Here is a 12972-nt window from a genome sequence, read left to right on the forward strand (position 1 = left end):
ATCGAACTCGGGTCGGCCATGTTGGCCACTTGTAAGGCGAACGCCCTACCGCTGTGCTATCGCTCTAGCCCCACATGATAAGGTTATTTAGTTAAAACTCCCATGTAGAACTCCAAAGTTCTCATCAAATTATATTGTAGTTGTAAAATATTGGTTGGGGGGAATATGTTTGTGTTTAATGCATTGTTCTTAAGAATGTGAACAATCATACCTTTGAAACTTAGCAAATCATTTAGGATTCATGTAACCTGAGGGATTTTTTAATAAAATATTAACCTGACTGTGTGTTTCAGTGATTATGACAGTTAGGGAGCTTCTTTGATCATATTGCCATTGTTCTGTATCATATTTACTGGTTCTACCTTTGAAAACTAGTTTTAAAACTTATCACTTCTGGGCTGGTGCAATAGCACAGCAGGTGTTTGCCTTGTATTCAGCCAACCCAGGTTCAATTCCCAGCATCCCATATGGTTCCTCGAGCACCGCCTGGAGTAATTCCTGAGTGCAGAGCCAGGAGTGACCCCTGAGCCTCACTGGGTGTAACCCAAAAAGCAAAATTAATTAAATAAAACTTAATACTTCTGAAGTTTTAAGGCAATTGTTAACTGCATTAAAGTTATTACTGTACTTTTGGGGGCGCCTCTCCAGTACTTAAAAATCTCTACCTGTATTGCTCAGCTCAGTGGGTCGGGTCATGCTTCTGTCTGGCAGTTCTGTGCAGCTCTGGTCCTGCAGTACTTTCTCACCAGTGCCAGTACAGTGATACTCAGGGGACCATGTGGTTCCAAGAAATAAACTCGGTGCTTCATTAAGCTTGATAGGCACTCTTACCAATGAAGCTATCTCCTGACCTTTTTTATATATTTTATCATTATTATTATTATTATCAGTCTGGAGCGATAACACAGTGGGTAGGGCATTTGCCTTGCACGCAGTGGCCGACCCAGGTTCGATTTCTATTCCTCCGCTCCTCCCTGAGAGCCCAGCAAGCTACTGAGAGTATCCCACACACACAGCAGAGCCTGTCAAGTTCCCCATGGCATATTCAATATGCCAAAAACAGTTACAAGTCTCACAATAGGGACGTTACTGGTGCCCGCTCGAGCAAATCGATGAACAATGGGAGGACAGTGCTACAGTGCTATTATTATAATTATTTTTGGACCTCACCCCACTATGCTCAAAGTTTACTCCCAATTCTGTGCTCAGGGTTCATGCCTGGCAGGTTCAGGGGAATATATGTGGTGTTAGGAATCAAACCCATGTTCACCATATGCAAGGCAAATGCCCTACCCCCTGTACTGTCACTTTAGTGCCCCCCCAGTTTTTTTTTACTTTATTTAAATACTGTGATTTACAAAGTTGTTCATAATACAGTTGTTATGGGCATTCTGTGTTCCAATGCCAATCCCACCACCAGGGTGACTTCTCCCCATTTTCCCAACAACCCCCCTCCCCATACCTAAAACCTTAGCGGGCACACAATAATTTATTTTATATTGCTTGTTATAAATAAATGGCTAATGGAATTATCAGAAATATGTCAGTAAAAGAAAAATTGTAAAAAATTTTTTTACACACCATGGAGTTGTTAAGTCCTTGTCTGTTGCTAGTTGAGCCTTCTGCGTTATTGTTTTTGTTTGCTGACTTTCGTTAGATTCTATGTTATATTTCCATTTAATATGCTATGCTACTACTGTACAGTAACTACTGGGATGTCAGTGTTGTGTAATTTTCTTGGGTTGTTTTGTTTTATATATTGTTTTTTGGATCACCACCAACTGCTTTCATGGCTTATACCTGGTCCTGCATCCTGCACTGAGGAATTGCTCCTGGTCTGCTTGCGGGACCATTTGAGTGCTGGGGGTTGAACTTGGGTTGACAGAGTGCACAGCAAGCACCCTACTGCTTGTACTATCACTCTGGTCCCCAAACATCAGTGTTGAATAGAGTAGAAAAGAGGACTGTGGCATGGATTTTTGCTTTTTTTCTCAACTGGAGGTGTTTCTTGTGTGTTGTTTCATGGCTAAGTGATTGGAGTTAGGATTTATATGTTTTCACAATGGGATGTGAAGATATGAAAACATGTGCTGCCAAGCCTTGCAGGATCTCCTAACTTGGGGACAAAATGACAATCTTGAGGAATAGTCCCCTGATATACCATTCTGCTTTCATTTCTTGGGACCCAGACTGGAAGTAGCTAAACTGGGGTGGCTAGACAGCATGGATGAATTTGGAATTAATACTGTGCCAGTCGTTTATGATTATTATTACTTAGATGCTAGGTTAAATTAAAGCTAAATTTAGAAACACTGGGATTGTGGTGATTGATCACCAATGAGTACCGTTGTTAAGAAATAAAAGGTAGCAGGACAATGTGTGCCATTTCTGAAATTTGCAAACAGTTTTAGGGAAAAAGACAGCAACAAATTTAGAAGAACTGAAAAAGTCAAATGGATCGGGAGCTTATGTGTCATGATATAAATTAGAATTAGCTTATTTACACCACAGCTGAGCCCTCTCTGGTCCCTTTAATCACTGTCACTGTCCTCCCATTGTTCATTGATTTCCTCCAGCGGGCCCAGTAACGTCTCCAGTGTGAGATTTATTGTTACTGTGTTTGGCATATCTAATACATCACGGGAGCTTGCCAGGCTTTGCTGTGTGGCTGAGATACTCTCAGTAGCTTGATGGGCTCTCCTAGAGGGGTGGAGGAATCGAACCTGGGTTGGCCAAGCATGCAAGGGAAATGCCCTACCCACTGTGCTATCACTCCAGCCCTTTATTATGTTAACTAAAACACTGCTAGAAATGAACTTTAAACTCTTCTGAATAAGGAATTAGGATTTTCATCTTGCAACCCTTCATTGCTAAACTGGAGTAAGGAGAGTCATTGACAATAGTACTATTATCTGACCTTTAGAATTGGTGCAGACCACCTAGGACTGGGTGACAGCTCAAGGGCTAGAGCCTTTGCTTGCAGGAGGCCCATGCTTAAGCCCTGATATCCTGATATGTTAGCCCCTCCTTCCAAAAAATTAATAATTGAACCTGCAATTTCTAAAACATCAGAAACATAAACCCATAAATCTATATATAAGGTATCACTTCCTCTACTCCTATTTTACCCATATGTATTTCATTGATCAGGGTTCATGAACCATATTGTATCCATTTGTGTTTTGCACCCAAATTTTGTGTAGCAGTAAACATCTCTGCAAAGAGGATACTTGGTAAATGTTTCACACATCAAAAGTTTCTAGAGGACAGAAGTGGAATGAATTTCATTGACAGTATGTGAAGTTTTGTGGATTTTCAATCATATAAGTAGTGTTGAAGGACTCATTCCTTCCCTTCTTTGTCTTATCTGTTATTTCATTGATGAAATACCACCGCTGTCAGAAACTCTTATCCCGTCTTACCTAAACTACTTCTCTCTATATCCTTGTAGAGATTTTAGCCATTTCTTTCATGTGGTTGGTCTCTGCTGAGGCAGTAATGTGAGTTGTTCATCTAGTGGCCTAAGTATTCGCTTCTTTTTTGAATCTCTCACTTGTGAATCTTGGTGATTCCGAGATAATTGTCTTCTAGTTTTCAGATTTAGTGGATAATTTTTTTTTCCAGAGTTAAAGACTGTCCCGATTAGGGAAGCCCACTGAAAAGCTCTTGGGTCACTGGTGGTAATCTGTAGGTAGAACTGAAGTTTTTTTCCCTAGAACACCCCTTTGATCTCATGATTCTAAGTCCACAGCCTTTATATACTCATACCCCAGAGGAGGGTGTGTGTTAGTATCAATATAGAAAAGACATTTATTCAAGCTAAATTTTGATTATCACAAATGATGTATTTTTAAAAGACCAGTGATGGTATTTTTCTTTGAATTTGCTGGTATAGGGGTAGGGAGATGGCACAAATGAGTAGAGTATGTGCATCTCTGCATTCAGGATACCCAGCACCTCAGGGTTCCCTAAGGATTGGATAGGATCGTGTCCTGAGCACTGTGCTATGTAACCCTTGAGCAATAAGGAGAGTGACCCAAAAATCAAAATGAAAGAGTTTACCTCTCTTTATTCCAAATTCACACTATCACATAGTTTTAAACTCAAATTTTGGGTAATAAACATTCCAGTATGACTAACATTAAATTACATCTTACAATTGTAGTTCATATGAAGAAATATTAAAAGAATTTTAATATAGTTACTGAAACAAATTATACTTCAAGATGCTTTTTGGTGAAAATGACAGATATAATTAAAACTAAAATTAATAGGGAAATTCAAGCAAATTCCAATTATTGCTTGTGTTTAGAGTTTCTTAGCTGTTAATATTTCTTGATACCATATTTCCTAGGGCTGGAGCGATAGTAGTGTGCATGGCATTTGCTTTGCGCGCAGCGGTCAATGCAGGTTCGATTCCTCCTCCCCTCTCGGAGAGCCTGGCAAGCTACCGAGAGTATTCTTCCCTCACAGCAGAGCCTGGCAAGCTCCCCATGGTGTACTCCAGATTCCAAAAACACTACCAACAAGTCTCACAATGGAGACGTTACTGATGCCCACTCCAGCAAATTGATGAACAACATTGAGGATACTGCTACAGTACTACAGGTTTTCCTGAAAAATTATGAATACCAAATTTTTTATTTGATTTCTGGACCAGTATTCAACATCTGTTCACATGTTCACATTAGCCATATTGAACACCAAGAACTGTCCTTTCCATATAGTGTGAATTAACTGAGTTCTGTGAATTTACTATGAGTTTAGCCAGCCAGAAGAAGCAAACTACTACTTTGTTGTCTAGGGATAGAAAGGAATATTTCAATGAGTGTGTATTGGTCAAACATATCAACATTGGGGTCCCCAGTTTCTGAAATAGAAAATAAAGACAAATCAAGAGATCAATGTTTTATGTATTGCCTCAGTCTTCTGGTTAAGTTTCTGCTTCTGTTTTTATTTTGTTGGGTGTACATGGAATGGGCAAATTGGTTGTGTCGGGGTTTACTCCTACCTCTGTGCTTGGAGCTTCTTTCTTGCAGTGTTCCATGGACCGTGTCGTGCCAGGAATGAGCAGGGTAGACTACTTGTGGGCAAGGACCTTAATCTCTGGACCATCTCTCTGATCCTGTTTAATTATTAATTTTTTTTAACCCTTGGTAATATTTTTTGTTGCCTGCCTTCCATTAGTGTAAGCTTACCTAATCTTGCATTACCTTCTTTCTCCTTTTTTAACTTAGCATTTGTTTTAATGATATCTTTTCCTTTCCCAACCTTGGGACTATTTTCAAAAAGACTAATGACTCTGTTTTGTCAGAGTATTTTCCTGTGATTTCCAGGAATAATTGTTCTTTATTTAAAAATTACAGTATACTCTGTTAAACTTTTTACATTTCCAATGTACTAGACTTAAAAAGAAATACAGTATATGGTATTGGAATTATCTCCTGTTCACAAAGAGATTGTTGTTGTAATTAATAATTGGGGTGAATATTAACAGAATATAAGCTCACTGTTTAGCCTTTTACATGTGTTTTCTCATTTAATATCCCTAGCATCATGAAGTAGTTCTTAGTGTAGTTTCCATTTTCAGATAAAGAATTTGATGAGAATCACTTGTGTAGGTGATAAAATATAAGGACAGACAAAAATCCAGCAAGCTAGATTCATAGTTTATCAAAACAAAAATTTTTAAAAAATTAGCATGGCAGTGTATTTAAGAATTTAGATTACAGATTCATTCACATCTGTGTTTATCTCATTTATTATACATCTGACCATGGAAAACTCTACTTTTCTGGTTATTGTTTTCTTTATATAGACATATTAGTAATCTTACTACAATAAGCGTGGATAGTTCTGAGAAAAGAATGTAAATCAGTACTAGACAGACAGTACAGGGGTTAAAGTACATGTTTGTGCAGCCAACCGCAGGTTGGTCTCCAGCATCATATGTCCATGGGTAGCCATAGAAACCCCAGAACACTGCAGGTTATGCCATGAAAACTCCCAAGCACCACTGGGGTGTCCCAGGTATTCCTAGCAGTAATTGTCAGTGATTGTCAATAGTTGGCTGAAAATCACTGGATGAGCCTTAAACCTCTGAGTACCACTTTTGTGCCCTCTCCTCCCACCAAAATAAATGAATATAAATCAATTAAGATGCTACATACAATGGTCTCAAGACAGTGTCTAGTACAGTGCATGTATCACTATCATCCCGTTATTCATCAATTTGCTCGAGCGAGCACCAGTAGTAAAGTCTGCACTCTTCCTAGCGCTGAGATTTTAGCAGCCTCTCCTTATCCTTACTTGTCCTTCTCAATAGTGCCACATTGGAGGCTCTTTCGGGATCAGAGGAATGAGACACATTATCATTACTGTTTTTGGCATATCGAATACGCCATGGGAGCTTGCCAGGCTCTGCTGTGTGGGCAGAATATTCTCAGTAGCTTGTCGGGTTCTCCAGGAAGGAGGACTAAACTAAAAGAGGTCCTCTAGGAGCTTTGTTTTATAGTCTCTGGATCTTGACTATTGATGGGATTTCATGGTGCAGGGGGTGAGGGGGAGACTTTGTGGGTGTGACTGCCTAGCTACCGGAAAATGAGGTTCTGGGTGGAGGAGGCCTAGTCCCAATCCGAGCAGGCTTGGAGATCTTAGCCCCGGGACCCACACACCTGGGTTCCTCTGCCGGTTCCTCATGCATGAGGCTCTTCCAAGTGTGTGGAGAGTGGCCTTGAGCATGGCTCTGGCTGGGTTCCGGAGGTCTTCAGCTGCTGGGACTCTGCTCAGTGTGGGGAGGGAAACTCAACCAGCCCCCCTCCGAGAGGCCCGGGTGAAGACAGCTGGCACGTGGGCAGGAGAACCACAGTGCATATATCCAGTGGTTATTAAATAAAGTATAATTGTTTTCTTACCATATCTATTGGAGTTCATCTCTATCAGACTTACTTCTCTGTGGTAGAAACCTTTATGTAAGTTTCTAATGGGAATATATTTAACAAAACACCACTTTCTTGATGTTTCAATAATTCCTTTGTTGTACCCATTATCAAATTCTAGTACCTCAGCCTACCTCCAGAGTATGAAAGGGAACATATTTTAACAGAAGTATAGAAATTAAGCACCGACCATCTTACAAATAAGAATGGGGCAGCCCAGTGAATGGCATTTTTACTCATCCGTGCTTGGAATGCGAGTGTCTCTGTAGGTTGGTTTTACCACTCCATTTTGTTGTGCTCCAGTTCCAGGGAAACCCCGACTTGTGATTAACCACACCCAGATGAATACTGCTCTCATTCAGTGGCACCCCCCCGTGGACACATTTGGACCGATTCAGGGCTACCGTCTCAAATTTGGCAGGAAGGATATGGAGCCACTCACTACTCTTGAATTCTCGGAAAAGGAAGATCACTTTACAGCAACAGACATCCACAAAGGAGCATCATATATCTTTCAGCTCTCGGCCAGAAACAAAGTGGGCTTTGGGGAGGAGATGGTGAAGGAAATTTCTGTTCCAGAAGAAGTTCCGGCTGGATTTCCTCAGAACCTCCACTCCGAAGGCACCACTTCCACCTCCGTCCAGTTATCTTGGCAGCCACCTGTCCTGGCAGAGAGAAATGGCATTATCACCAAGTATACCCTCCTGTATAGGGATATCAACATCCCTCTTCTTCCAATGGAGCAGCTTATTGTTCCAGCTGACACCACTATGACACTCACTGGCTTAAAACCAGATACCACATATGATGTAAAAGTACGTGCTCACACGAGCAAAGGGCCCGGGCCATATAGTCCCAGTGTCCAGTTCAGGACACTGCCTGTGGATCAAGGTAGGATTTGTCTGCTTATGGCCCTTCCTCCTTTAAAGGAATGTCGGTCTTTGGAAATCAGTATTTTGAAGCTATAAATAACCGATCGGCCCATTCATATTAATAGGTTCAGCAAGAGCCAAAAGGTAAAGTATGTGAAATTGAATGTGTTTTGGATGCCGTAGATTTCAGTTTTAGAATGCCCAGCAAGTCTGTCTGACAGCACCCCAATGTCCTCAGGTAAGGAAAACAAGCATAATGTAGTTGACTGAGTTGGAGAGAAAGGAGAGATCTTTATGAGAATGGGGTACTAAAATGAATATTCTCAACAGGTAGGCAAATCATACTTCTCTCTCTGATTTGAATAGACAGCATATAGCGTAAGCCCTATGGTCCATGATGGAAGAGGACAGGTAATATGTTTATAGGAGTAGTTTAAATACACTGTTTTTCCTTTTCCAGCAGTGTTTGCAAAAAATTTCCATGTCAAAGCTGTAATGAAGACTTCAGTGTTACTGTCTTGGGAGATTCCTGAGAATTACAATTCTGCCATGCCTTTCAAAGTAAGTTGTTTGCTTGCTTGCAAAAGATATTGCAGGTTGGGGCTGGAGCGATAGCACAGAGGGTAAGGCGTTTGCCTTGCACGCGGCCGACCTGGGTTCGATTCCCAGCATCCCATATGGTCCCCTGAGCACTGCCAGGAGTAATTCCTGAGTGCATGAGCCAGGAGTAACCCCGGTGCAATGCCGGGTGTGACCCAAAAAGAAAAATCGTAGATATTATGGAGGTGCACTTCACCTAACAACATTTTTTAGCAAATCAGACTTCCACTTTGACTTGTCCCCTCTTACTTGCTATGGCTGTCACTTAAGGGATGGAGTGTGACACTTTGGCAGTGAAACCTTTCCACTCTGAGAGGAGGTAGCAGCGCATATCAGGCTTGCCATTACTTGTAGACCATCTTCCAAGCTGAACTATTTTTAGCTTTCGGTTTTGTTTTTTCTGTCCAAAAATATTGCATGGTTCCTACCTATTTATAATTCAACATTCTGGGAGGTTTTAATGTGATTATTGGCGTGAATTCTTTGCATATTTTAAACTTTGGTTCAACATGGAGAGATGTTTAGTAAAAGTTGAAATCTGCGAAATGACTAGAGAAATATCTTTGATAGTAAAAATTTAGGAACAGGAATTGAAAGGATTTAGGGGGGAATTATGTGATGTAACAGTACCTTGAAAACCTAGAGCTTTTCTGGACACATTTTATTAAGATCACATACAGCTGAGTAGTGAAATTATGAAAAGTTATTAAACATTTCTTGGAGTGTTTTTGACCAACTAAGTAACATTTTAGAATCACATACTAAGAGCCAACAGAAAAAAATGATTTTTTTTCCAGAACTTTGAACACTGATAGCCTTAGGAATTCCCCAGAGTAAGAGTTGTTCTGTTAAGCATTTTTCTGTTAAGCATTTTTCTGTTAGCAAGTGTGCATCCTTTTAGAAAATTTATTTTGCCTGTCTAGTAACCAAGTCTTTTTGGTTGGTTGCTATTCCCTAGATCCTTTACGATGATGGGAAAATGGTGGAAGAAGTGGATGGTCGAGCTACCCAGAAGTTGATTGTCAACCTGAAGCCTGAGAAGTCATATTCATTTGTACTGACAAATCGAGGAAATAGTGCTGGTGGACTGCAGCACAGGGTCACAGCTAAAACTGCACCAGATGTGCTCCGTACCAAGCCTGCCTTCATCGGGAAGACCAACTTGGATGGCATGATTACTGTGCAACTGCCCGAAGTACCTGCAAATGAAAATATAAAGTAAGTTGATTGAATGGTTAGGACTGTAGGAGAGAAATTAAGGTAAGCAAGAACAGGAAGCTAAGTGTTTATATTAGAATGCTTCTAAAGGATGTGTTGTTGTTAAGCTGCTTTTGCATAAGCTCGTCATTCTGCCATGTTTTGGTTGCTTCTCCTAACACAAATTCACGATTTAATATTTAGCCAATTTTTTATTCCAAGAATGATAATGCTTAAACACATAGAAAAATAGAAGATAGTCATTACTATGGAATAACTTGTATCAAAGTGTACAACTACTCTATTAAATAGTTGAATATCTCTAATATTTGCCAGATGTCACTAATTTGAGGAAGTCTTGCAGAGTACATTATGGCTGATAGAAAGTTCCGAAAATTTAATGGATAAAAATGTTATATGGTACTGATGTTTTATGTGTTTTAGAATATAGGAGAAATTCCAACCAGTTTGAAGTTCAAAATAATCTTAGAAATAACATGAAAGTTAGAAAATGCAAGTTTTCTGGGAAAGAGTGGTAGTATAGGACCTAAGGAACTTGGCTTACATGTGACTACCCCAGTTTAATCCCTGGTACAATATATGGTCCCCCAAGTTATATGTGGTGCAACTCAGGAGTGCTAAGCATGGGCCAATCCAGGGAACAACACAAGGAATAGCCCTTCAGTACTGTTGGATATGTCCCATCCACCTATGCAACTCTTTTTTCTAACAAAAATTAGAAAAGAGAATGCAGATTTTCCAATTTGGACGAGACATTAGAGATCAATGGGTATTAAGTGGAAAATTAAGGCTCTTGTTAAGTATGTATAACTTACTGATTGTAGCCATTAGCTGATAATCAATATAAGTAGTCATAATCAATAGAAGAAGGTGATATTTTATACCAATATATATTATGCTCGAGCGGGCCCAGTAACGTCTCCATTGGAGACTTTGTTGTTACTGTGTCTGGCATATCGAATACTCTCGGTAGCTTGTCAGGCTGCTGAGATAGACTCAAGAGGATTTTTAATACTAATTGGATCCATAGAGATACTACAGGATGTTGGCTGCCTTGCACACAGGCAACCCTGGTTGTCCCCTTGCACTGCATATCCCGGACCACTATCAGGAGTGATCCCTGGAGAGAAATAGGAGTCAGTCCTGACCATAATCAGGTGTGGCTTACACACACACACACACACACACACACACACGTGTTCTCTTTCCTCAAAGGGTTTACCATAGTGGTGAAAACACAGAAAAATAGATGAATGTAGTAAGTTATACTCTATCTTAAAAGTAACTGGCACATCTTAAGAGACAGCACAGTAGGTGGGGCATGTGCCTGAATGCAGCTGCTCAGATTTGAGCTCTGGCACCACTTAAGGTATCCTGAGTCTCACCAGGAGTGATTCCTGAGCTCAGAGCCAGGGGAAAGCCCTAAGTGCCAGTTGTAGCCTAAAAACAAAACAAACAAACAAAAAAACAGAACAAAGCTTGCAGGAGAGATTGATAATTTAATTTAAAAAATATTTTCCTTGGGGTAATTCTCCACATACATGTTTCTTATCCACATACCTATTCAGGATTGGCCATTTTAATAAAAAGATCAAAGCAGAATAAAGTTTCAGATTGCTTTTAATAAATGGTCTCTGGCAGTCTAGAAATCATAAATGCATGGTCTTGATGCAAGCTGTTATGACTTAAGAGACAGGACCCCCAGGGGGAAGGACAAGCTGAACTGGCCTGACAACTTAGTCTGGGATTTACGGTAAAAGTCTTGCTTGCTCTCAGAGCCTAAGTGTTGGGATCTTTGTCTCTTACTGTGTTTATCCAAACAACTGCAAGTATTGATAACATATACAACTAGAGGGAAAGATAAAAGCAATGTAGATGTCCCTGGAAGACAGTGTCTCCTTGAGTTAATCTCCCCAAATGTTTATCTATGTAAATTTCCAGGTGTAAATGATCAATCACACCTATGTCCTTACCTCAACCTCCTCAGATGTTCTATAAGTATGCTAGCAGCTCTGCATTAAATGGGCCATTTTCACCATCCAAAAAATAAAATAAATGGTCTCTGGAGGACCAAAGGAATGCTATTTCCATGTCTCAAAGAATATGAGAGAGAGAAAGAGAGGAGGAAATTTGAATTATTTTTGTTTTCTATATTTTAGTTGAAGTATAAGATAACAAGCTAAAGATGTGGGTTTAAAGTAATGACTAGGATTAAAGATGAAATCTTGAATCATGGGTAGGCAGCAGTGCTTGGATGAGAGAAGACAACTGCTGAGACAGTAAAGTGTGAAAATAAAAAACTAAAGTATAAAAGAGAGAAAAAATAGAGAACACAGAAATTATTTATTAGAAAACTATTTAGAGACCATTCTCAGGGCAGAGATATGGCAAAGAAATTTTTAAGGTTGGATAGGTATAGTAAATACTTCCAAAGCATAGAGCTGGGGTAAGACTCTAGCAGACACAACTTCCTCACGTGGGATGCTAGGTTCAACTCCAAGAACTGGGAAAAAATGTTTCAGAGCTCTAGAAAATTTGACTCACATAATTTAAACAGTTGCCTCATAAATTTATGTAATACAATTATGGTTTAATGTATTAATGTATTAACAATGTAATATTCAATGAGGAATAATTCATTTATGTTTGTCAGTTGATGTTACAAAGATTTAAATTTGATAGCACTGTACTTACTACCAAAAGTTATTGAAATCTTTCATTGTTTCTGGATCACCCTGAATGCTGTTCAGGGGATACTCCCAGTTTCGTGTTCAGAAGTCATTTCTGCTTAGGCTCCAGAAAATAGGTGTTTCTGAGGATTGAATTTAGACCCCCTTTATGTTAAGCATACTTTCTAACTCTTTATACTGTCTTCCAGACATATGAATCTATTAGGACATTTTATTCTAGCTTCTTAATAGCCCTGTAAGATAGACAGCTTTATATCTATAGTTGAATGAAGTAAAACCAGACAAATATACTAAGATGCCTGGCTAAGATCATATAGCTTGATGTTAATAATAGTGAATATTGACAACAGGATTAGTAGGTGCTGTTTAATTGTATGCATAACTGATGTGATCCTTACAAGAAGAATGATGCTTTTACAGCTGGAGTAATAAGGAAGTTGACAAACTTGTCCTGTAACATGATAGAACCAGAGAGAAAAGATTTGAACCCAGGGCATTTCTCTCCAGAGTCCACATTATTGAATAACAGTCATGCCACTTTGACCATCTAATTTACTGGCCATAATGAGACATACTTAACCCTAGGAAATTCATAAGCAAGCATCAACATGAGGTTTCACATCCAATCTTAGAAACAAGTTTGAGACGTATATA

The 12972-nt window shown here is 39.6% G+C and overlaps 1 protein-coding gene across 5 annotated transcripts in view; it reads left to right on the top strand.

Moving 5' to 3' along the window:
* PTPRD (protein tyrosine phosphatase receptor type D) overlaps window positions 1-12972 on the top strand; it is a 1654013-nt gene that overhangs the window by 1466869 nt on the left and 174172 nt on the right. For 2 of the 5 annotated variants that reach the window (XM_056130610.1, XM_056130609.1), the window contains 3 exons: window positions 7242-7829; window positions 8271-8371; window positions 9369-9628. In XM_056130610.1, coding sequence (XP_055986585.1) covers window positions 7242-7829; window positions 8271-8371; window positions 9369-9628 — 949 coding nt within the window. The remainder of the gene's footprint in view (window positions 1-7241; window positions 7830-8270; window positions 8372-9368; window positions 9629-12972) is intronic. The other 3 variants (XM_056130611.1, XM_056130613.1, XM_056130612.1) reach the window with 2 other exon arrangements.

The sequence above is a fragment of the Sorex fumeus genome, unplaced genomic scaffold (genome assembly GCF_029834395.1).
Source record: "Sorex fumeus unplaced genomic scaffold, SorFum_2.1 ptg000079l, whole genome shotgun sequence".
Lineage (NCBI taxonomy): Eukaryota > Metazoa > Chordata > Mammalia > Eulipotyphla > Soricidae > Sorex > Sorex fumeus.